At 42.4% G+C, this 25,146-nt stretch overlaps 1 protein-coding gene across 6 annotated transcripts in view; it reads right to left on the minus strand.

The window, feature by feature from the left end:
• kif21b (kinesin family member 21B) overlaps window positions 1–25,146 on the minus strand; it is a 56,567-nt gene that overhangs the window by 5,936 nt on the left and 25,485 nt on the right. Inside the window, exons 9-34 of one of the 6 annotated variants that reach the window (XM_046384241.1) lie at window positions 24,849–25,038; window positions 24,670–24,733; window positions 23,804–24,034; window positions 22,787–22,919; window positions 22,569–22,707; window positions 21,691–21,879; window positions 21,341–21,540; window positions 21,154–21,261; window positions 20,288–20,604; window positions 19,672–19,852; window positions 19,224–19,427; window positions 19,002–19,103; window positions 18,490–18,655; window positions 17,975–18,035; window positions 17,753–17,801; window positions 16,835–17,079; window positions 15,765–15,833; window positions 15,518–15,628; window positions 12,163–12,201; window positions 8,909–9,045; window positions 8,014–8,194; window positions 7,538–7,702; window positions 6,898–7,015; window positions 6,632–6,802; window positions 2,021–2,220; window positions 459–595 (exon numbers count right to left, since the gene is read on the minus strand). In XM_046384241.1, the coding sequence (XP_046240197.1) occupies window positions 496–595; window positions 2,021–2,220; window positions 6,632–6,802; window positions 6,898–7,015; window positions 7,538–7,702; window positions 8,014–8,194; window positions 8,909–9,045; window positions 12,163–12,201; window positions 15,518–15,628; window positions 15,765–15,833; window positions 16,835–17,079; window positions 17,753–17,801; window positions 17,975–18,035; window positions 18,490–18,655; window positions 19,002–19,103; window positions 19,224–19,427; window positions 19,672–19,852; window positions 20,288–20,604; window positions 21,154–21,261; window positions 21,341–21,540; window positions 21,691–21,879; window positions 22,569–22,707; window positions 22,787–22,919; window positions 23,804–24,034; window positions 24,670–24,733; window positions 24,849–25,038 (3,870 nt within the window). In that variant the 3' untranslated portion in view covers window positions 459–495. Of the gene's footprint in view, window positions 1–458; window positions 596–2,020; window positions 2,221–6,631; window positions 6,803–6,897; window positions 7,016–7,537; window positions 7,703–8,013; window positions 8,195–8,908; window positions 9,046–12,162; window positions 12,202–15,517; window positions 15,629–15,764; window positions 15,834–16,834; window positions 17,080–17,752; window positions 17,802–17,974; window positions 18,036–18,489; window positions 18,656–19,001; window positions 19,104–19,223; window positions 19,428–19,671; window positions 19,856–20,287; window positions 20,605–21,153; window positions 21,262–21,340; window positions 21,541–21,690; window positions 21,880–22,568; window positions 22,708–22,786; window positions 22,920–23,803; window positions 24,035–24,669; window positions 24,734–24,848; window positions 25,039–25,146 lie in introns of all 6 variants that reach the window. The other 5 variants (XM_046384240.1, XM_046384244.1, XM_046384242.1 and 2 more) reach the window with 5 other exon arrangements.

Raw genomic sequence — 25,146 nt, forward strand, 5'->3', positions numbered from 1 at the left:
TCAATAACCCCGGAGAGATCGCACATTTCATTAACAGTAGCTTAAGAAGATAGGTGTGCAATTAGTGTATGTGTTAGGAGATGTTAAATGTCAGTTGAGTAGATTCTGTCTAAAAGGACGCTTGAATAAACAGGATTTGACTTTGAAATACACTTTTTACAGACAGTGAGCTAACTGGATAGTGCTAGACAGGCTATGCTAACCATTTTTTGTCCGCAAATGAGCCAGCAACCTTTATCAAAGAGAGCCAAAAAACTGAGCCAAACAGAACAGCCAAAACAATCAAAGAAATAAAAGAAAATAAAATGACAACAACTGGAACAAAAATGGAGGATGGAGAAAGAACAAGAACAAACTGAAAAGGGGCAGGTACCACCCAGGTAAAGAAATACAAAAGTGGGTTGTAGTGGGGTGAAACACAGCAGGGAAAAGAAGGTGGAAATTAGTTAAGAGAGTACCAGAGGAAGGGAGGGTTGGTGAGCACAGAAGAGGCAATCATGGGAGGCTGGTGGCTCGGCCCTTGATTGCTAGGACCCGTCGAGGAAGACATGGGGTCAGGCCTGGCACATAGCTCCACAGCTTCACCCTGCAGTCACTGGGGTCGACAAGGGGGGAGGGAGGGAGGAGCACAGGAGCAGGTAGAAGGTGGGGGTGAAGGACAGGAGGAGGAAGGCAAAGTTTGAGAGACCAAAGATTCGTCCATGGAAAAGATGACAGAAGAGCAGAACTTCAGTGAAAACCCAGCAGTTGATTGAGAAGCGAAAATGACCACGTACACACACACACCCAAACACACTATTGAGATTGTTGAAGTTCCCACTTAGGGTTCTAAACGGATATGTGCATGGACAACACCGTGGATGCGTTCTGTTCATGCTGCTTTCCAGAGTTCACTTGGTGGTCACATTCCACATACGAGCAGACGTTTTCATAGCACAGAGGACGTCATGTGGACCCCTTGAGCCTTCGTGGTTGTGGAAACAATAATTTCGTCTTCAGACACGGAAACAGTAAACACGCATTATCTCTGTCTGATGCAGCCACAAGCTCGGACAAACAGGATGTAGCCTGACCCTGTCCGAGCTACAAGAGGCTGACACACACCTGCAGATTAATGCTGGAGATGAAGCAAGCATGAATCATGATCCAGTATTTCACTCAGAGAAAGGTTTTTATATCCTATATATTTTATGATATTTTGGAAAGAGCAGACATTTCTCTGTGTGTGTTTGTGCGTTTGTGTGTGTGTGCGTGGCAGTTCATAAAACCAAAAAAGAAACATTACGTTCTCAGTTTTTCATCCTACAAACCCCTCCAAACACCCTTCTGATAAGGCTTTTGTTATTGGTAACAAATTCCAGAAAAACGCCAAGACAAAAAAATGATGTTTTTAAAAATCTCTCTCTACTTTTTTTATTTCTTTTCTCTGTCGATGGCACTCAGCTCCAAACCTACTGAAGATAAAATTCTTAAAAACAAGAATGTTTCATTTTTTTGAGAAGGCAAAGTAATTTCCTAAAACAAAATGCACTGTAATTGGAAGAAAACTTTACCCAAACAGGAGAAAACAGTGCATTTGTTCCAGGTTATTTTCAGCCAAGATTAGCACACATCTGGTGCTCTGCTAAGTATTTAATGCAGCACACAGTATACGTGATAAATAAATGACAAGTCCCATGTCTGTGATGATGAAGGAACATGTTGTTCGGGTTTTTTGAATACTTTCTGGCAGTCAAGCTCTGTGGTGCAGAGGAATAAGTTACATCCAACAGGAAGTAGATTTTAGCAGAGATGGGTCTTTTCATGGAGCTAACTGACAAAAAGTAAAATGCAGAACATTGTCAGTCTTATCCTTTACTGCTTGTGTGTTATTTTACTTCAAAGCTGATGGTGCTGCACAAACTCTCATAACAGTAATTAAATTGTATTTATTTATTAAGACATGCCCATTAATCCCTTCCCTACATCAAAAGATTGCGGATTGTGGAATTTTAGTACACAACTTTTTTTTCTTCTTTACCTGGATGCAGTGAAGATCTGTCTTGAGTTGGTACATATGGCGTTAATGGGGCTGTCATGACCTCTGATCTCTCCTATGGGGGTGAAGTTGTCTACGTTCCACACCTTCAGCATGCCGCCCCGACATGCGCTCAGCAGCATGGGCCTGCCCGGGACGTACGCCAGAGCACACACCCAGTCCTTATGAGCGTTGGGGATTTGCTGTGGAGTCGAGGTAGAGAGTCATGAAGTCAGAGAGGGAGAAAGACAGCTATTACACTCATCCTTTGTCGTCGATATTTAAATATTTATGAGCAATTTCATCCTTACGGGCAGAACTAATCACTATATGACCTTTAAGAGTTTTCACACAAATAATTGTTATGTAGGAGCTTAGTTTATGTCACAATTATACAAAATCTTGGATTGCAGCAGCACTATTTTCTCCTATTTGTGTCAGCTCATTTGTGCCTCATTTCAGCTCCACACTTCTGCTGCGAGGAACAAACTGTGACACACCTGACAAAAACGCTTCCAAATTGGCACCAAGCTTTTTATCCCACATTTTTTGCATGAACTGAAGAGCAAATGAAAAACAGAGTGAACCATGCGGCACTGCAGAGGTGAAATGTTAAACATAATCACGGCCTTGGAATACAGAACAAATGTACAAAAAGCAATTTACAGGAGGCTTTATCAAACTTTTTTTATTTTTTACTGTTGATTGTTTTCTTTTTTAAATTCTGTTAGTCTCAACCAACTGAACTGCAGAAAAAAAGCTAAATTAATCTATCTATTTTTTCCTGTTTTATTTGCTTCTGTCATTAAATGATATGTTCATGTTGCATTTTGAGATTAGCTTTCAGTCAAAATGAGGTCCTTTCTGTAACTGTTTCCATCAGGTCAATAATTTTCTGTACCTCTGCTGTTTTTCTCAAGTTTTTATTTTCAGCAGGCTATAAAATCTGTGTCTGTTCAGTGTGAGCTGAGAGCCATTTCAGTACTGTGACTGACATTATCCAAATGGCTATAATCTGCTTTGCACCACATATTTTACGGCATATATCACACACATTGTTTTGTATAAACAAAGGTGTGTATTTTTTTTAAAGGTATGATTCAGCATCTCTTAAGAATTAATGAGTGACAGCACAACATAAAAAGTATCCCCAGTAGCATGTATTTAGAAACAGAAATGGTAAATAGTCAGTGGGTGCTTACAGTGTAGTATAATCCTGTGCTGCTGCAGTCTAAACGTCTTCTTGTGGACTGGCTACAGTGACACCCAGTAGAGGTCTGTGCTGCTGTAACATCTGCATGATCTGAGAGTTGATTATTATAAAATTTTCCTTTGAAAGAAGACGCTTTAAGTGCTTCTAATTGTAATGGATCTCTCCGTGGCCTTCCTCTTTGCCTTGCAGCCATTATTGGCCATTGCCACTTAGACAGTAGATTCTGTTGATTTCATCTTTTCTCTATTTGAGCCAAACTGCTAAACTGGCTGAGCAGATACAGATATAGCAGATACAATCTGATGTTAGCTTACTGCCACTACACTGAAGTCTATGTTGGCTAATAAGTAACAAGAAATGTCAGTACCAAGTGCCAAAGATATATTTGAGGTAATTTGGAAGCGGTGTCTTCATTACATTGTTTGTCCACCAGAGAGGCCTGACAAGTTCATGGTTCAACTGTAAAAATGTCCCACTCAGAACATAATGTGGTCAGACTTTTGTTTATGTTATGTGTTCATGGAAAACATGAAAATCGGTCAATATATTGTTATCAGATTTTTTTACAGATAACAATATTCCCATCAGCCTCAAAAATCCAGTGTGTGTTGGGCTCCTTTTTTATTGTCTGCTGTGTAAGGATTTTGTGTAAGGAGCTGGCACGTCTAGCATCCATGATTACAGTAAGCCATGTTCAGTGATGTTAAATGTAGGTGTACCTTTATTTTCAGTTACTTTTCTTAGCTGCTGGGTCAAATAAAAATTTCTTTCAACAAGACAGACCAGATCCCAACCTGATTGAGAATAAGCAGAATCCACCCTCCACCCTCAATGCACAGGACCCAGAGGATCCAACATTTTGAAACCTCAGAGGTTCTCCTCTCATCTGTGTGTGTGTGTGTGTGTGTGTGTATGGCTCTCTCCATCTTGACTCCCTAATTTCTGGGGTCAACAGAGAATTTCATTTTTAGTTAGGATCAATAGTCAATGGGAAATCCTTCTTTAAATCAAAAGGAAAATGCAAGAAATCATGGGAGAGGCAATTCAGAGACCCCACCTGCCAACCCATGCCTCCTATTAAGGGATATTCAGGAGTGCAATAAGAGTTGTAGATGGGGAAGAGCTATTACAGTAAACAAAGGGAAAGTTCTCACGCACATGACATGAAACTACTTGACACCAGAGGGATAAAAAGGTGTTAATGCATTCCAGCACCTCAGTGCAACACCACACTGCAGCAACAGTTGCATAAGCATAAGTCATCAAACCAGTAAAACATAAAAACTTGAAATTGTTTTTGGGAGGTATATTAAGATGTAAACATCAGCTGGGAATCACTAAGCTACAGTGCTGAGTAATTATAAACAAATTGCCCCACGTACTCTCCCAAGAAATACACTGCAGTGTAGGCATTTTAACAGAGGGGTCATAGCAGAACAGCTCGCAGAAGCAATCCAGAGTCTCCACTAATATATTCAATTATACCCCAAGCTACAATTTGATCCTATTACATAATTAGACAGAGACTACTGAGTTAGAGAGGCTGTAAAATGGATTGTGTTGGCTGCTTCACAAATGAGGTTAAGGTCACATACCACAGACCGCAGCACTGACTGAGAGGATTTAACTCAGCCTTTCAGTGCAAATAATAATGACTTGTGTTCTCCTTTGCTCTGTTCAGATAAACAAAGGCTCAACAGAACTTATGCAAACAACCTGAGAAAGTGCTGCTGAATATGCACATTACTGTGTGTGTGTGCAAATGAGTAAGCCTCATCCACCTACACGGGGCACAATTATGTATTATTAACTGTGCAGACAGCAAAGGATACACGAGAGACACCACAGAAGTCAATACAGACAGACACACCCTGACTTTCCTCTCTGGTACTGGTGTGATGCGTGTGGGCGCTAACATCCTGATGTTGACACAGTGCTTTCCTGCCACATTACACATGACGACTCCCGTGTGTTGACTTTCTCCACGGAGCGAAACTCTCTGGGTGAAATAAGACATGAAGGGAGCTGTCCACCGACTGAACGCTCAATTGGCAGCACAGCTTTCCACTGTCACCACCGAGCCAGTGTCGCATAACGAGCAAAACGCAGTCTTGAGCAATACCATACAGGTGTGTATGTGTGCATGGTCACGTCTGCGGTTTGGCAAAGAGGAAGCTGCACTACTAAACTTACTGGCCTTGATGGATCAAATCAGGTGATCATGAAGAAAAATCTTAGTTCGGTTATTTTTTTTTAAATTCTAAATTATTTATTTCTTTAATGATTCAAACAGCAAAATAAATTAATATGACATGATCTGATAGCCTAAGAGGACCTCTTTGGATAGTTTGTGATTTTCATTACACAGTTGAAATGAAATAAAACATAGAAAAGCAGAGAATCCTTGCATTGCTCAAACCAGCAAATGTTGACGGCAAAGTTAGCCTGCTGGTCCATTTTTGTCAAGACGGGAATATTTCAGTAACTATTGGATGGATTGCCATGAAACGTTGTACACACATTTATGGTTTCCAGGGGATAAATCTTACTGACTTTGGTTATCCCTTCAACTTTGTTCTAGCGCCACCAGGAGGTTGAAACAACTATTGTGCTAACAAAAACATTTATACCATCCTCATGATGAATTCCTTATCATGTCAATCATTTGTCCAGTGCTTTATGATAAACTGTCAAATTTTCTAAAACATTACATGATTCATATTTTATTGTTGTGTTGTTTGTGGCGCTAATAAGCAAATGTTAGCATACTAACACGTTGAACTGAGCTGGTAAAATACGACAAACATTAAACCTGCAAAACATCAGTTAACATTGTCATTGTGCTGGCAGGTATCCACCCCTGCGGCCAAGTACGGCCTCACTGAGCAGCTAGCATGGCCGAGACTCTCAGTCATGTTGTTTGATGAATTACTTAAATGATCATCAAAATCATTACCCCACAGTAGAAGTAGCACAGCTGTCCTTTAAATGTGGCCTCACTGCCAGGAATAATTTTCCCACAATAATCTCCCAAAGCCTTTTTATACTGGGTTGACAGTCTCTCTGCCCTGCATACATTATATGAAAAGAACAGCTTTGATCACAAGATGATAAGGGCCAGATCATGAATTAACAGTCTTTTTTTGTGTTGAGTTTTTCTACCTGCAGGCTCACAGCACATAACTGCGGCACAGTCAAGGTTTTAAACTTTGATGTTACGAACTCGACATTCACATGAATATAACATTATTGCTCTTTGTGCTTAACTCATCCCTACTGATTTCACATACTGTGCAAGAACATACAATACACACAGCCTTAATTTAAAATAATCTTTAAGGAGTGTCTGTATGTCCTCAGTGTGGTAAAAATAAAACACAAATCTTAACCCAGCCTCATACCTGAGTCAGCTCCTGCTGCTCCAGATCCCATTTTTTGATGCCGTTGTCTCTCGACCCGCTGAACAGCACATCTCCCTGCACAGCCAAACACTCGATGCCATCATAATGGGGCGGCTCAAAGTTATGAGCGGGGCCTACATTACCCAGAGTTCCCTCTGTCACGTCAAACACCTGAGGTGAGAACAGGGAGGAGAAGAGAGTAAAGGATGTGTATGCATGTATGACACTGGTCTAAATGTGTGTGACAGTGTGTGTGCGTGTGGTACCTTGACGTAATGGTCTTTGGAGCCAGTGATAACTTGGTCTTTGCCCAGCAGAGACTGTCCCACTGTCAGACACATGACAGAGCCGATGTGGCCTGTCAGCTTCCCCATCCCTTGCATCCTGCACACATAAACACACACAGAGACGTGAAGCACAGATTGTGAGAATTCATTACTTTGAAAATTTTGAGTTTCAAGGTGGCAGTTTCACGGAATGAAATCACTTTCTGTCTCGAGGGTGATGTAAAACTGCTGAGATACAGCAATGCCATTTTTAAATTTCTGCATCATTAAGTAGGTCTGAGCCCCTTAGCATAAACTGTCTTGTCCAATCTGTTAATCACCTCCAGAAGCATAAAAACTGAGGAGAAGATGACACTATGTCAAGATATCAGAAAACAAGCTCACACATACACATTTCATATCACCAGTTCCCGTGCTTTTCTTTTGACAGCCTTTAATTCTAATTAAGTGAATCTATACATTCAGATCCATGTGTAAAGGAATTTAGAGGTGGTTGCAATGAAACTAAACCTGCATGAACCAATGAATATGGGGATGACTGAGCATAAAAATCAGTGAGGGTATTATTGAATATGCAAGTACATGAACGACCGATCAGTGAAAAGATTGATGAACGCACCTGTTGAGGTCCCACATTCGAACAGTGTTTCCAGCAGCGGCGTAGAGCACAGATCCTGACGGGTTGAGGGCTATCTGGTTGATCTGACACTCGCCCTGTGCAAAGGTTATTGTGCGGGTGGTGGTGCCTGCACACGCATCACCGGAAACCACCTGCCCGGATGAGCTGTGAAGGGAAAGACAGAATCCAAACAGTGTAAGAAAAAGCAACAAATGGCAAGACAATAAAAGGGGTGCATGAGAAGGAGAAACAAACAGGAGTGAAAGAGATGAAAACAAGTGTAAAGAGCAGAATTTCACAGTTGTCAGTTCCTCTTGAAGCATTTCACATCACATTTTCCCTCACTTCATTTGTCACTTTTCTGCAACTGGAAGCATATGGCTAAAAAGAAAATGCATATTCCTAAATCAGGTTCAGTCTTTTAATTTAACAGCTTCAAGCCACTATATCTGGCTTACTGCAGGGCGGAAACTTACGTAAGCGTGCGGACACACTTGGCAGAGTCGCGTATGTCCCACACCTTGATGTAGGAGGTGGAGACGGAGAAGACCAGACAGGAGGAGGGACAATATTTGACTGACACCACGTTGTTTGGGTGGCCTTTGAGGGTGATGATCTCCTGACCTGTTACCAAGTTCCACATCTTACAGGTGCGATCTGAAGGAGGGAAGAAGATACATCAAGTGGATCAGATGATTGTATTTGTGCAAAGTCACCACATGATTAGTTAGTCATCATGTTGTTCTTCAGCGTGAATGAAATCTATATGTAGAATACATTAAACAGCAGCCATTAAGCCATTAAAGGTTTATGTGAAATACACTACATAGACGGAAGTATTGGGATGGGTTGTTTTTCAGGGGTAGGGCTCGGCCTCTTACTTCTGGTGAAGTGAAATCTTAATGCTTCAGCATACCAAGACATATTGGACAATGCTGTGCTTCCAACTTTGTGGGAACAGTTTGGTGAAGGCCCTTTTCTATTCCAGCATGACTTTGCCCCAGTGCACACAGCAAAGTCCATAAAGACATGGCTGGATGAGTTTGGTGTAGAAGAACTTGACTGGCCCACACAGAGCCCTGACTTCAACCCCACTAAACATGTTGGGACGAACTGAAACAGAGATTGTGAGCCAGGCCTTTTGGTCCAACATCAGTGTCTGACCTCACAAATGCTCTACTGCATGAATGGGCAAAAATTGCCACAGAAACACTCCAAAATGTTGTGGAAAGCCTTCACAGAAGAGTGGAAGCTGTTACAGCAATGCCATTAAGATCCCTGTTACTGTAATGTCAGCTGTCCCGATACTTTTGTCTATATAGTGTACTTTGTTGTGGAAAGAGCTGATAGTATAGTCGCTGACAGGTGTACCTTTAGATCCAGTGAATAGTAGCTCATCTGTAGCATCCACACACAGGACCGGCTTTGAATGGCCCTCGGCTACAGAAACACACTGCAGGGGTGCCGTCCGACCCCCCTTCACACCCCCGATGGGATTGATCACACCCCTAAAGATCATACACATTGTTAAAGTCTCTTCGACATATTCTGGTGAGAGTGTTTTCCACAGGAGTATGCACTATAAAACACGGTCTGATCACATTCATGCACACGAAAACCAAAAACAATCTTTCCACTACACAAAGATGATACAAACCCATAAAAACCTCGCTGGGTACAGAGGATGTACTTCTCCAAAAAACTGCATATATTCAGTTACACATGAACACACACAACTTCCTGCTGATTTTTGGTGTGCCTCTGCTCCATCTCTCTGACCAATCTCCACTCTCCCCCTCCTTTTTTTTTGTTACAGAACGGTCCAATTAAGCCTCTGCAACCATAAGAGCTGCTTTCCTATTCAGCTTGTCTTTCCCTCTCCCTCTCTCTCACACACCCACACCCACACAAACATGCCCACATATGCACAAAGACACAGAGCCTCTTATGTGCTCTCAATCTCTCTAGCTGAACCTGTGCCCCCTCACCCTCCCAAACTATGTCCTGCTGACAGGCCAGAGTCGCAGAGTGCCTGGAGAGCAGTCAGCAGAGTGAGACAGAGCAGGCAGAGGGTGAGAAGAAAAGGGAGGAATGTGGGAAAATTGGTCCCTGGTGGGCTTCCTAATGCGTGTATGTGAATGTGTGAGTGTGTGTGTGTGTGTGTGTGAGAGAGAGAGAGAGAAAGAGAGAGTGAGGTAGAGAGGAAAACACTGATAGGGAGCCAGAGGATATGAGGAGGGAAAAGAGAATCTGTGATTACACACAAAACTTGGGACAAGGTTTGTTTCTGCACAGTGTGAGCAAAATACAGACGGGTGTGCTTAAAACTTGACAACATACGCCTCTTCTGTGCCTGCATGTACGCTGATGTCCCAGCGTGAAAACACACAAATACACACGTCAAATCAAAAATTAAAGACCAAACCACACTTTCTGTGTATATTTTTTACAGTCCAAGAAAAGGCAAACAAAATCAAAGACTGTCAATCAACGGCCAGTGGAAAAAAAAAAAGCATGCAAGTCTGTCTCATGAAACACAAAAGAGAACTGACTTGCACAGAATAAGCAAAACAAAAAAAAAAAAAAAAAGTTAACAACAGCCTGAACGCAACATCACCACAGCCCTCAAACTCAAAAATAATTCACAACACAAAGTCCCAAGATGTTGTCATCACCACATGCTGCATCCATTCCCCAGCCAGTCATGTTGGAGCTGCCTCCCAGTTCAGTAACTTCACAGCCAATTGCCTTTTGGGGCCGAGGGAAAAGGGTATTTGGCCCTTGTGGGTAAGCAGAGAGGTGTAACGTTGATAACACAGCCAGATTATCAGCTTCTGCTCCTCTGCAGAGCTGCAGAACCTGACTATGATGACAAGTGCAGAGTGAGCACAGCTGATCTGTCCCACCTTCTTTTTGTTCCAGTTCTCTTTTGGAAAGGTTAATGACAGAACACAGGGTCTTTATTTGATTAAAAACAAAGAGAAAACCCTGCATGTGACTTTTCTGTTAATATGTTTTGTTTTGTTTTTTTAATAAATGGAGATGAGAGGGAAAGGAAGATTCTGAAAAGTAGGGATAGAAGTAAAATTTGAGGTGCACTTTAATCTTAATGAACCTTATCACCTTGAAGGCTGTTAACCTTATTATGTTGTCTTATGATATGAGGCCTTACTCTCATTGGTTAAAATAGAAAGTCAGTTAATCCCACTGTTGTTCTGGTCTAAAAGCGCTGAATCGTTTGACTAAAATGAACATGAAAATGAACAAAACATCATTTCTTTTATCTTATTATACCAGAACCTCTTTACTCACAGTACCAAGCTACTTTTTTACCTGCCAGGAAACCATGTTGCATTATTTTGAGTACTTCCTTTACAGTTTTTATCTAAAAGGACATATACTTAACATACTATAACACTTCTTAATGCAGCACCCTATTCACTGTGCTCTTCCAAATGGCAAAAAGTGTCTCTCTACCAGAGCCTGTGGAAGACATCATAAGTGTGCTTGGTTATGCACTATGTAAGGGCTGCTAATGGATGTTGCAGGGCCAAGCACCATGAGGCCAGCAGACTAATAAAAACACGGAGGGAGATCAGTGTGTGCTCTCAGCAGTACACAGAAAAACAGACAGAAGAGCCACAGTGAGAGCTGCATCAGTTTATTTGTGTGTGTGTGTGTGTGATGAAGACACAGAAATAGAAAGGAGTGATTAGGAAGAAGAGGAGAAGGTTTGTTTTTTGTCATTACTATATCATTTTATTGCACTTGTTTTGAAGGAGCAGTCCGACATTTTGGCAAATATGCTTATTTGCTTTCTCGCCAAAATGTAGGTGAGAAGATGGATGCCTCTTGGATGCTACACCCAGGAGCTCGTTAGCTTAGCTTCACCTAAAGACAGGAAGTAGAGTGAAATGGCTCGGCTGGATCTGTACAACAGTAACAAAACCCACCAACCGGCTTCTCTAATGCTCACTAATGACATGTTGTGTTGTGTTTAAGCCATGCAAACTAGAGCCCCTGCTGGCTGCATGGCACTCTCACAGTGGTCCTAACCAAGAAAAGGTCTGGCACATAACTCTTTGAATAACCACAATTTGTGGTCTTTACTCGCTGTTTCCCTCTAACTTCTCATTTAACACTCGAGCAGGTGAGTTCTGCCACATTTCTCACTATTCTTTTAACTTGTGAATTTCTAACCTTCTATCAAGACTTCACTCTTTACTTGAAGTGAGGTTATGACAAATGTGGTTATTGACTGATCACGTCTGCAATGATTAATCAAAATATCAGGCAGTTTCTACGGTCACAAGATGTTTCCTTAAATAACATTTTCATATTTGCCTTTTTTTCTGCAGCCTGTAGGAAAGTGATAAGGTTCATTCGGGTCCCGTGTGCAAGCAACATCACAGAGAAACACAACATCAAACATGTAAGAATGGCCGGCGGGTCGAGAACGCCGCGTGTGGTTAAAACATGCACCACGGCGACCACACCCACTGACGTGAATAAAGGAAGTGGAGGAAAAGCGAGGCGAGTCACTGGCTACTGGTGGAGACGAGTTGACACGGGGTGAGTTAACAGGCAAATGGGAAAACAGAGAGTGACAAACACAGTTCCTCTACCTGAGCACCTCGGAGAGCGAGGAGTCGCTGTCATCAGACCTGGAGGCAGAAGAGGAGCAGGAGAGGGGAGGGCGGGGGCGGGAAGAGGAAAGGGTTAACCACACTAAGGAAAGACAGAAGGGTTACTGGCAGAGGGTTAAAAGGGGGAGTGACTCGAGAAAGGGATTTAGATGTAAAGCAGTGAGCAAACAGGCAGGAGAGCTCAGTCAAACAACACAGCTTGTCCAGTGATTATCAGGACGTTTGCTACGAAATGTGCTTCTTCTCAAAGATAACCACTGAACAAGCCGTGTTCCTTGACCACTGTCTGCAGATGTTTACCTTAGTGAGCAGTGGCTGGTTTAGTGGCTCACATTAAAAGTTAAATGTTTTTTAAAAAAAAAAGAAAATAGTTCAAAATACCGTAAGCTTCAGTATAATGCAATTGGCGGCTGTAAACTAAGCTTAGCTTGGATTAGCATGAATCCTCGAGACAGTGAGAAACAGCTACCTTGGCTCTGACTGAAGGTAAGAAAATTTGCTGAGCAGCACCTTTAAAGCTCAACAATAAGCTGGACGCGCGACATTGTGGGTTTATATGCTGGGTTAAAACCGCAACTTGTCATTTTGCCCAGTTTTACAGATTAAACCAAAGGAGCAAACATGCTAATTTGTGAGCTTTAGATGTGCTGGCAGGTGGATTTTGTTACCTTCTGCTGTTTTCCTGTTCCCATTCTTTATGCTAAAGCTAAGTTAGACAGCTGCTGGCTTCATATTTTGTCCACCAACACAAAAGCGGTATCAATTTCCTTATTTAACTCTCGAGAAACCATCAAACTATCCATCTGAACAAAGCAGAACAAAGATACTGAAAGAAAAAGGGAACTCTTCAAGGAGGAAACGCTGATACCAGAGCAGCCATACATGGAGCCCAAGGAACTGCACATTACAGTTTCTATACTTTTGTTGCCCTTATCCCCGATGTATGACTCCTCTGATTCCAGTGTCCACATCTGCTCTTTCCAGCCGCATTCAGGGAATTAGTACAGAAAATACAAGGGACCGCAAACAGGGTTAACAGAAGGGAAAATCCAGAATGTAGGATAAGGCTGTCAATCAAACTCAGAGGCGAGCCCGCTCAAAGCTGTCAAGGGCAAAAAAGACCACACCAATCCAGTGCCTCACAGCAGCTCAAAGGGGAAGATTGGTATATGCGCAATAAAAGTATTATTATATCGTAAAAATTTTATAGCCCCAGGTTTGTCACCACGAGAGCCTGTACTTTACACTCATGAGCATGAAATAATAAAACAAAATGGTTGTGCATACGTCTAGGGGGAGGAAAGGTGTTAAAATGTGATCGAAATTACTCCATTTCTTGGTGTTTACTGCTGACCACTGTGGCTATTAGCATAGCAATGTCTGCTCTTTTTCAGACTCTCAAGGAAAAATCCTTTTTAAATTCACTGGTTTTGGAGGATGCAAACGTTGAAGAAAGGATGACGATGGGGGAAAAAAAACAGATCAGAGTTTCAAAGCCTCCTCGACAGAAGAAAAAAAAAACTTTGTACAAAATTCATTTTTTTCGTGCATCTTTTGAATCTGTGGCAAATGCTTGATCCCAGTCTCATAGGCAATCAGTCTTTTCAAATACAAATCATCCGAAAACAAAAACAGAATGCAGCCATACAGTCAAAATAACAAAAACTACCTAATTGCACATAAACAGGTCTTGTTAACTTGCAAAGATGTACTTAAGAGCCTCACTATATTACACAGAATTCATAAAGACGGTTCATTCTGGTTTTCTAATTATTTCTTCACAGATTCGCTTCATTCAGCTTTGAACTTCTGCTTGCGATGATGAATTAAGTGCCATACTTAGGTCAGTGTCAGCAATTTTAGGACAATGAAATCAAAAAGAGAAAAATACAATCTGAATCAAACAATGAATCTTTGGCTAAATTCCTATTCAGAAAGCAAAATATCTACTTGGCCCGAATGATGTTTAAACCTTTCATCAAAGAGGAAAAAAATGCAAATACTCTGGGTAACAAAAGATTACACCATGTTCATCCTCCTGCATCATGCTCTATAGGAAGGCTTGTCCTGAGGGAACTACACGTGAGACCCTAAACATAAATATCCTCCCACACTGTCACCCGGAGTCAATTCAAAATGGCCAACAAACGACACCAGCTGCATAGAAAATATGGCAAGAGCCAAGTCATTAACCTACCCCTGCTCCAGATAATAAGGACCCACAGGCCCCCCATACACACATTCACACACATTATATATAAAATTCACACACATTCACACAAACATGACGACACCCTCACTCATTTCGCACGGCATCCTCACTAACAATTAGGGGTCAATAAAGCTGAGAAATGTTTCGCAATAATAAAGATTACAAGACAAACACTTTACAGCAGAACCAAACATCGACTGAAATTAACTGCTATCATTTGTCAGAGCAGAAAAGCTGGAATTGACTGTGAGCAGGAAGTGAAAAGGCTGGTTGCTTATTCCAGTCTTGGCACCTTTGCGGCTGACATTAACATGCGTCTCATATCCACCTCGTGTCTCCATCTGATGTAGCTGGATTACATGCTTCCACATCCAGAGGTGTTTATTACATTATTTTAACTTTACGTATTTAAATAGGATGAAAAAAATTTTAATGAGTAAATTCGACACGACAAGCAACTACAGCCTCAGAAATTACCACAAATCTGAATCAAATTCTCTCAGACGGAGTGGCAGCAAACCAAATGATTATAAGATAAAATTTATTGCAGGGCTGTTTTTCTCTTTTATCGGATTACATTAGATTGTACAAGATGATTTCTCTTCCTCTCGCCCAAGTGCAGATCATGTGCCTCATTGTCATGCACATCACATCCTCTCAAAACAGACATAGGATATCACATCTTGTTTTTTGTTGGGTTTTATTTTTCCAACCACAGCTGTCCTGACAGTTTGTTTCTACAGAGGATGCCTTCTTCCTGATTTACATTTGTTTCCTGGTAACTCCTATATGTGTGCTTGAAACACACTGTAATTACATCTTGTTGTTAAATGCAGCACTGAGCAGCCTGTGATTGTAGTTTGGATGATCATATCTTCAACACATATAACACCTGGATTCTGCTCATCTACACCACAGACAGAAGCACTTTCCTCTCAAAAGGCCTGACCTTCAGCATATCGATAGGGTCTGAGAGGACCTTATACCATGGAAGAGAATAGAAGAAAAGAAAGGGATGGTTCATTCAGTCAAAGTGAGACTGAATTGATAAGATGAGAAAGTGGGGACAAAAAGAACAAAAGCAGCGTTTGAATGTGTCGATCTGTGCAAGAGCAGACTCACTTGTCCAGAGCTGAACCTTGGGCTTGGTTGCTGGTGAGCCTTGAGAAGACGTTGCGGTCGTTCCTGGTCCTCAGAGGAGGGGAGGAGGGGGGAGTATAGCCATCAGTGGGCCTGATCAGAAGCAGGAGAATGAGGAAGGTTAGGAATGGAGAAGGAATGAAGGAATGAGTATGTAAATTACATTACATATTCAAAAAATGTGATTGATCTGCCTGGAAAATAAATTAAAGCATTACAGTGCATGTACCTGTACGCACGGTCGTAAGATTTCCTCCTTGTTATAGGGGAAGTGTCATAACCCCGAGACTGCCTGGGACTGACACACACACACACACATACACAAAAGCAAACTAAGCAAAACTTCAAAGGTGTGCACAGGATGATACACGTCTATGTACACTGTTGGGAATCTATAAGGGTCAACAAGGGTTTTATGCAACTGAACAACATTTCTAGCAGACTAAAGCAACGGGCAGGCTCATTTCTTTAAATATCAATCCACACACAAACTTTCCATCCCAAAGGACTGATGCAAGTTTCACTGATATCTCCTTTTTCCTCCCTGCAGCAGATTTCTAACCTACAAAAACTTCAGGCCTCAGGCAAGTCTTCAGAGGTGGCGGAGAGAGCGAGCAGACGCAAAAATTCTCGACAACTTTGTCTCCGTTAACAGGAAATAGAACCTAAAAAGATGTTTCGGGTGTTTACTTGCGCTCCTCCATTTATCCTCATGTTTCTATCCTGCTTGTTTGTTTTCCTCAGCAACATGTTTTATGTTTAAATAGTCGAAAACGTTCCAGTTCAACCCATGTCATCCTCGTTGAATGGCTCCGCTCTTCATCTTGCTCAACAGGCAGCAGAGCAGTGATTCACAGGGGTACTTGTACCTCAGGGGGTACTTGTAAAGTCCCCACATGACACTTGGAAAGACTTGTTGAATAGCTCAACAAATTTGACAAAATCTGTAGATAAGATTTGATTTAAAAATATATCTATGCTCAGTCATACTTGAACACTGCATGTTTCAATTTTAATTGGGGATGCAGTTCGTTAACAAACCTAAACAGTTAGTCCAGTAATGAATAAATGGCTGATAGCTAAAATGAAAGGATAAATGGTTGATAGTTAGCTGAAAGTAAATGGCTGTGCTGTTTGTGAAGGGGTCCTATCTGAAAGAGATCAAACAAATGCTCCAGCACCAGAAAAAACTGCACTAACTACTATTTGTGATGTGTTGTCATAATAAGAGTCAAGCCTGCACCATTCCTCTTTCCTGACAACACTGCTTCATCTCAGTGATCATTATGATTCACTTACAAGGTGTGTCCTCTGACAGGTAGGCTGATGGTGCGGGACACCCTGTCCCTGTGGTAGGGGTCTCGTAGGGCCAAGCTGAGCCCCAGACTTGCTGTCGCCAGGCCCAGGCCGTCCTCCTGGATGTCCGTCAGTGAAGCCAGAGACTTGGTGATGTGCTGTGGCTTGCTGCCTGAAGAAGGGTCCAGGATAGGACCCAGATACTCTGCTGACACCGCCTTCATCTGAGCTGACAGACGAGGCTCCATCTGGGTGAAAAAAGTACAAGAGTCCTGTTAAAGACGGCCACTGACGGGAGAATGAACTGAGAAAGAGGAAGGACACTGGGAAAGCAAAAACTAAGATGTAAAATAATGATAATGGTTGGTTGTAAGAGGAAATTAGTCTGAAAACACCAATGAGGAGGGAAAAAAGGCAAAGATAATATTAAAACAGGAAAAAGGAAAATTAAGAAAGCAAACATTGTGGGATCGATCAAAGTCTGGATAAAACAATAACTTAAAAAAGCATAATAAACGATAGAGAACAGCACATTAACAAGAGGTTGAGAGGGTTTGGTGTCAAATCAGGGGTTCTGTGCAGAATATTAAGCCAAGCATTAGGAAGTGAAAGAATGCTTTGCTTTTACTGCCACCTTGTGGCTTCAAATAAGAATAGCAGCTGCTATGACCCTGTTTGTTCATTGAAAGTCAGAACAAGGGACTAACTACCACAACGTGTAACGTCAGTGTGATTCATAACAGTCTGACAGGCTTGGATGCTCCCTGATGTTTTGAGGACCGACACTAACAAGAATACATGGAAGTAATATGAACATCTGGATTTAACAAAACAGGAGGAAAGTGGATTTAAAGCTGGTGTCTTTCATCTGTAACAGAGCTTAATAACAACTATAGCTTCACCAACACAAATCAGCCGTACCTTAATCTTGAAATCATCCTGGCTGTTGGATTCTTTCATTTGAGATACACTGCAGAGAAAGAGAGAAAAAGAGAAATAGACTACATACTTTTCAGATGAGGATGTGCTCCATGTTTCATGCAAAATTAGCCTACTTTTGCAGATTGTGGTGAATGTCTTTAAAATAAAAAAGGGCCATGGAAAGAGGAGGACGCTGTGTGGGTGAGCAGGCTGCAGACTCACCTGCTGTCAGAGGCTTGACTGAACTCAGACGGCTCCTCGTCTGTGCTGGCGTAACCATTTTCTGAAAGCACACGAAACAGTATATTACACACTCAGTATGTCTGTTTGTGCCACAACCTACTTCGCTACCACATTTTCCAATATAACATCTTCCACTTCATTTTCCGTTTTACTGTATTCTTTATGAGTGATTTAGGCTCATTGCTGAAAAGAACAAAAAGAACAGAAGTGAGGATGACTGAGAGGGACGTATTAATCGGAAACTTTATTAAAGCAGCATGGTTAAAGATATCAATAACAACCTTTAATGCCTTTATACATAATATACATAATTTCATCCCACCACAAAGCTAATGTGTTAATATTCTGCAAAGACAAACTGAAGGAAAAATGGAAAAAGAGAAATAAATAAAGAAAAAGAAAGACAAAGAGGGAAAGTTGTAAGAGAACAACATACTGTGTGAAGTCCTACACACTGTCACAGAGACAGAAACACAAACAAAACCATAACTCACCCTGCTGTACGTTGTGGATAAGAGCCTGGAGTTCAGGGATGCATTCTGCCTTTTCTCTCAGGGCATCAAGAATCATGTGATTGTGGGATGAGCCAATCACATCCGTCTGCCTCAGCTGACCCTCGAGCAGTCTGACCTGAGCCTCCTTCTGAGCCACCTGTAAACTCTGCGTGCACACACACACACACACACACAGTAATGTAAAACAAAACTTTTAGACTGGGTGTTAATCATTTTACATTACATCACCTATCTGACATCACCATGTAGTACAAAAACACACCACTAGATGGCACCCCAACCATTATTCACTGCACTCACTTTTACAGTTCATATCATTGCAACATCATTAAATCACATTGTTCACATTATATGTTTTTATCAGTAGCATAATATGATGGCAGTAAAAAGCTATTTTTAGTTTACTTGATTCAAACAGTTATGGCTGTGTAAGTTTTGACTGTCTGTGTAAGCTTTCTGGGCTTTCATATGGGGCTTGTATGCAAACTCACTTTGTCAATGGAGGCCTTTAGGAAGTGGTCCAGCAGGTGGCGTGCTTCAGCCAGCGAGCAGGAGCTGATCACCACCGAGGTGTCCACCGAGTCCAGCTCATCCTGCAAGAAAACAGAGTCCTGTTTATTACTAAGAGCCTCCTGTTAGTGCTCACAGGTGGACAGCAAGCATCCTTGTGTGTGTGTGTGTGTGTGTGTGTGTTTGTGTGTGGGTGGGCATACCTTGGTCTCTTCTATCTGTACAATGGTGGCCTGGCAGTCAGACAAGCTGTCATTGATGTAGTCAATATTGGCGTTCAGCACCTCGAGCTCCTCGTTAATTTCCTGAAGGAGACGGTCCTCTGCTTCTGGTCCCTCCCCGTCCGCCATTAGTACCTCCCTTTTGTGTGAGAGCGATTCCTGCTGGACTGTCAGCTCCTCTCGCTTCTGACTCAGCAAAGAGCACAAAAGTCAGAGCTAAATTTACAAAAAAAATCTACAAAGGATAAGGACGTAAAATATACTAATGCTTGCTTATCTCATAGTCCATATTTTCTTGGGTTAACCTAACCTAACCCTAACCTATCACCTAAAAAACGTTTTCCTCTCAAGTGATACAAAAACCTCAACACCTCAAACAGCCCTACTTCCCATCTTAGTCCACAGTGAAAAATGCAAACGCCATTCCTACCTTGATAAGACGATCCATGTCAGCCTCCACATTAGAGATTGTCATTCTCTGCATGACGATGTCCATAATGCGTCGCTCCAGGGTTTGCCACTTCTGACGGGCAGACTTTGAGAAACTGCTGGGTCTGCCAGCTGCTCCAGTACTGCCCAGTCCTGCTGGCTTACGCTGCAACTTCTTCCTGCTGCTGGATAGAGGAGAGGAGAGGAGAGGAGAGGAGAGGAGAGGAGAGGAGATGAAAAATGTACCAGGACTCATCAGAGGTGGAAAAGATGAGAAACTAAACTGAACATGCAAAGACTGACGTTTTGGTCACTAGAGGACATCATCAGTTGCTAAATTACACATCCTGAAGTTATGAAGCAACATTATCATTCACATGGAGACGTTTGTGTGTCCACCAGCTAGTTGCTAACTGTGTCTGTCTTTCGCTGCTCAGCAGGTAGTGTGAGTTTTTAGAGTTTTTTCACTCGAAACGGCTGACTGCTTTAGCCGTAAAGCACGACATGACAGCAGTGAGATTGAAACAAAACAGCAAAGCTTGGTAAAGCCAAAGACAGCGTTAACACGAGCACATGCAGAACAGAGGCTATGCATCGACCACATCAACCCGCCTTACCCAATGACCCTGGTTCCATCCATGCTCCCTTCACTCTCTGCCATGTATCCAAACACACTGTTCTTGCTGTTCCACTGTCTCACCAGCCCGCTCACAGTCCTGCCAGTCTCAGGTTCAGAACTGCTTGCAGTAGTGCTGGCTGACAACTCAGCCCCAGAGTCTGTAACTGGGGGGGTCTGGTTCCAGCGGGCCACACGCCCGGCCACGCGATCTGACATGGGCTTAGCCAGACGTCGCAGGGCGGTCACCTCCTGGGTCTTCCTGCGCAGCACCAGCTCCTGCTGCCGCTTCTGAGACTCCAGCGCTCGAATCTGGTACTGAAGGACAGGAGGGACAAAGAGAGTTTTTTAATATCTTCGTTATTCAGTCTTCATGTACATTTTTCAATTTTTCTTCAAATGTTAATTGGATTCCTGAGCTTCTTGCACAACAGGCTTACAAAGTGTTGATCGTGAAAGGATTTTAAGACTTAGGCTGAAAGTCTTAATAACAGGATTATATATGAAGCCCACACTCTGACAGTGTAAATGTGTCCATGATAATTAATAAGCCTTCTCCTCCAGGGATAGCAAATAATACACTAATCTTCAAAGCATAAAAGCGATAGCAAAATCTGTGTGCAGTGTGTTCATGATACATAAATCAAGCTTTTAATGTGCCTGGCAGACAAACGGAGGACCTGAGTGCATACTCATGTATGCAAGCAAACACAACCTCACCAGCATGAATAATTCTTTAAATACGGCAATGGAGTTAGGATTTGGACCGTGCTGTAAAATACATAGATTATATACATAATAAAATAAAATAAAATACATAGCATGTGGTCTAATGCAGTTTGCAGTGTCCTAAACATGCAGTCTGACCTCTTGTCGCCGCTGCTCCTTCTTGAGCTGGGCGATCTCACGGTTCCTCTTTGCCTCCACCATTCTCCTCCTCTGCTGCTCCTCCTTCATCTGCTTCATCAGTGCGACCTTGAAATAGCAAAGAGGTCAGGGTTTGGTCTTGTTCATTCATAATCCTGCCCACTGACTCCCCTTCCTCCCCCCTCACCTTGGCTTTCTTCATCTCGTTGACCTCTAACTGGAGTTTCTTCAGCTCCCGTTCGTACCTCCCCTGGTTTTTGAGGAGACGCGCGTGCTCTTTCTGTGCCGCTTGTAGCTTCAGCAGGTCTCGGTTCATCTCCTTTAGACGTTTCTCATACTCCTGCTTGATCCGGTTGGCCTTCTCCTCCGTGTAATTTTCCATGGACACTGTGAAGCCATGTAGTGTCAATCACCTGCTGTCAGGATGCTTAACCTTTCATGATACTTACTTTTCTACTGAACGACTAAATTAACTTTTGGGTTTTCAACTACCCAACCACATCTGTGAACTACAAATCCCATTAAGCACTGACTCACTGAGGTTCTGCAGCACACGGTCTCTCTCCAGCTGAGTGTCGCGGATCTTGTTCTGCAGTAGGATGAGCTTCTCCTCGTACTGTAGCTTCAGCATCAGCAGCCTCCGCTGGCTGTTCTCCAGCTCATCTATCAGCTTCTGTTTGATCTCGATTTCACACATCAGATCTGCCAGGTCTGCCTGGAAGTTGGCTGTTTAAAGAAAAGCTAAAATTACAATTACATACTATTTTTTTTTTTACAATTATTTGTTTCTTTTATTCTCGGATATCAAAAACCCACACATTTGATATTGTTGAATCATCTGTTGCTTCTTTATGCTTGTTCAGGAAATTTTCATTTAGCCTGCAGATTCAAATTCAGCAACTTCAACACCATAAAATATCTTCTGGTGTCTTTGATGTTAACCATCTAGCAAACTGAGTAATGTCTTTGAGAAAAAAGGAGATGCAGGTAAAGTAGAACCAAACCATACCAGCCATACTAGCATCTCTTTGACGCTGTACTCAGTCACAACAGCACTGCTAAATGCTACCATGTGAATGTTTACAAGTTCACCATCTTACCTCAACATGTTAGCATGCTGACATTCGCTACTTAGCACCAAAAACAAGGCACAGCTGAGGCTGACAGGAACGTGGTTAGTTTTCCAAGTATGTGGTCACAAACGACAAATTAAAGACCAGATGATGGAAGATCATATGAAAAGTGTGCCAATTAGGCTGATAGCTTTTGAGATATTTCAATTTCACTACAATTTGACCAGCTGGTGGTGCTAGAGTCGTTGGGATTCATCAGTGTTCAACTGACACTGAGTAAAACCACGACACCATAGAGCGAGAAGTCTGGACATCTTGTTATAGCAGCTGTCAGAAACACACCTTTCTCATCAGAGTCCGAGTCCGAATCCACCAGGCTCTCGTCACTGTCAAACCCGTCCTCCTCCTCCCTGCCCTCCTCCTCATCCTCCCCCTCATCTTCATCACAACCACTCTCCTCCTGCAGCGGAGACATGATGTCCTACACGCAGAAACACACAGACGCATCAGACTTTGTCCTCTTTGTTTATGTGTTAAACTCCTAAGCTCGTGTAGTTTACCTCATTGCAATTGTCATCCGAATCGATCTCATCATTCTGTCCGTTTTGTCCGTTTTCACGACTCTGCCCGTTCTCTCCATTCTCGTGAGCGTGCAGTTTCACTCGTTTTTTCAGGCCTTTCTCCAACTCTGGACTACAGGACGAAAACAAAACACATCTGTTCAGTCGGGTTACAGCTGGCACTGAGGAAAGACTCAAATGTCAAAATATTTTTCAAAATATGAAATTCTTTTCCTATACTGATTTCACCTCAGTTGACTCTTCTTCCAGTTCAAGTACAGCAAGTACGAGAGTTTTTTGTTTTTTCTTTCCCATTACCATGCATTACAAACACTCTCTTCCATTTAAGTGAGATGTCACACACTGTTAACAAGCACCATTAGGACTTTGGGAGTGCTGCCAAATGATGTGCTCACAGCAAAATCAGACCTCTGAAGTCATTAGCAAAGTCTTCGTCTGCTCTACCCCTTATCTTGCCCTTCTAGCTCTTAATGTTTTATTGCCAATTTTATCCTCCCATTTGCTCCATCTTTTTACAACCATCCTGCTTACCACCCATCCCATGTCTAAATTCCCGTCTACGTCCCTCTCTATCCCATTAAACCTCAATTAGCCTGTTAGGCTTTTGTACTCTTCTCTCTCATGACCCACTGGCCGACTGAATTAGACCTTCTTGCATCCAAGCCAACGTTACTACTCAGCACTGGCTACATCCCAATTCTACTGAGAAGCTGTCCGTCCCAAAGCCCTAATCGACTTGTGCTGTGGCTCTTAAGCTACAGGACAGAGGCAATGAGGAGGGAAGAGTCTAGGGGCAATAATGTACTCATGCTCTTTTGGCTTTTAAAACATGTGCTGGTTCATTGACAGGAGAAATTAAATTTACATCAAGCTGAGATGTTTCGACATGATGCCGATGACGGGGCTGTTCTGATCACCTGTATTGTTTTTTACTGTATAATCTGGTTTTTGGAATTGAAATATAAATAGGTCTCGAATGTGTGGGTCTTTCCTCACCTCATCCTCCTCTGCCTCCTCTCCTTCTTCTTCAGCCTCTCAATATCCAGCTTGGCCCGACGTAACACGTCCGTCATCTCAGCCTCCATAGACATGGGAGCAGGGGAGGAGCCAGGGGGGTAGCCGGTGGCAGGGCTGAGACTGGAGGAAGGGAAGGAGGAACGCGAGGAAATTCGGGCCGCCTGCCTTCGCAACGACTCGTTCATTGCCTCGCTCTCAAGAAGCTTAGTTCTGCCAGGGGAGGAGATGTAGAGAAAACCTTTAAACCGAATTATCACCAGCTAATTAAAAGCCACAGATTCTGATTTATTTAAAGAGGAAACAACACGTTCTTCCTCTTAGAAAAGTTAAATTCATAAGAAATAATGAACTAGAAATATGAACTCTTGTTCAATTTAGTGCACTCAGAGGTTTGACCTCCACAGTCTTATTTGGTCTGGTGTGACCAGTAGCATATGATAGCTTATTTTAGACAATGTCAGCTAACTTTGAAACTATCAGTAAACATTACACGGTCTTTCTGGCGAGGATATATTTAACTTAGCTTTAAAACTGGAAGCATGGAGAAATAGCTAGCCAGGTTCTGTCCTAAAAGCAACAAAATATTACATTTTTTGCTGTTATTTGTTATTCACATGAAACAAACAAGTTATGTCAATTGTCGTTAGGTGCTAGACTAGCCCCTTCTTTCTGGTCTTTATGCTAAACTTTGCTAACCGACAACTGGCTACAGCTACAATACTGCATGGACAGAAATGAGAGCAGACAAGAAAGTAAGTACACTTCCCAAAATGTGTCACACTAATCCTTTGAGAACCAAAGAATATCAAGATGTGAATGCATCGTGGAAGATTTGGAGCTCTCACCTAAGTTCTTCAACCTCTCGGATGTAGTTCTGGATTAAAGCCCCAATCTCCTCATTGCCTTCACCTACAGATCAAAGGCAGAAGGAGGCTCAGGTCACAGAAAGCATAATTTTAATACATGAAGTTAAATTAAAGTAAGTTTGAAAACAGTAAACTTAAGAGAAACAGAGTTCACGTACTTGACTTGGTCAGCAGAGTGCTGACCTCGTTGGCCAGCAGATGTGTGACACGGGTGTTCAGGTGGTCAATGGTCTCCTGCATGGCTTTAACCCTGAGGCGCAGTGTGTCGTTTTCTCTCTGCAGCATAGCATTCTCCTGATAAAGGTCGCTGTAGCCCTCTGAACCATCCTCACATGCCACACGCTTCCCCTGCACAGAGAGGCAAGCAGTCAGCATGAGCAACAATGACCATCACCCTGGACACCGCAAGCATTTTCACGAAGACACACAAAACTGATGCTAACTCCACTCTCGTAC

The sequence above is a fragment of the Scatophagus argus genome, chromosome 3 (assembly GCF_020382885.2).
Source record: "Scatophagus argus isolate fScaArg1 chromosome 3, fScaArg1.pri, whole genome shotgun sequence".
In the NCBI taxonomy this organism is placed as follows: Eukaryota; Metazoa; Chordata; class Actinopteri; family Scatophagidae; genus Scatophagus; species Scatophagus argus.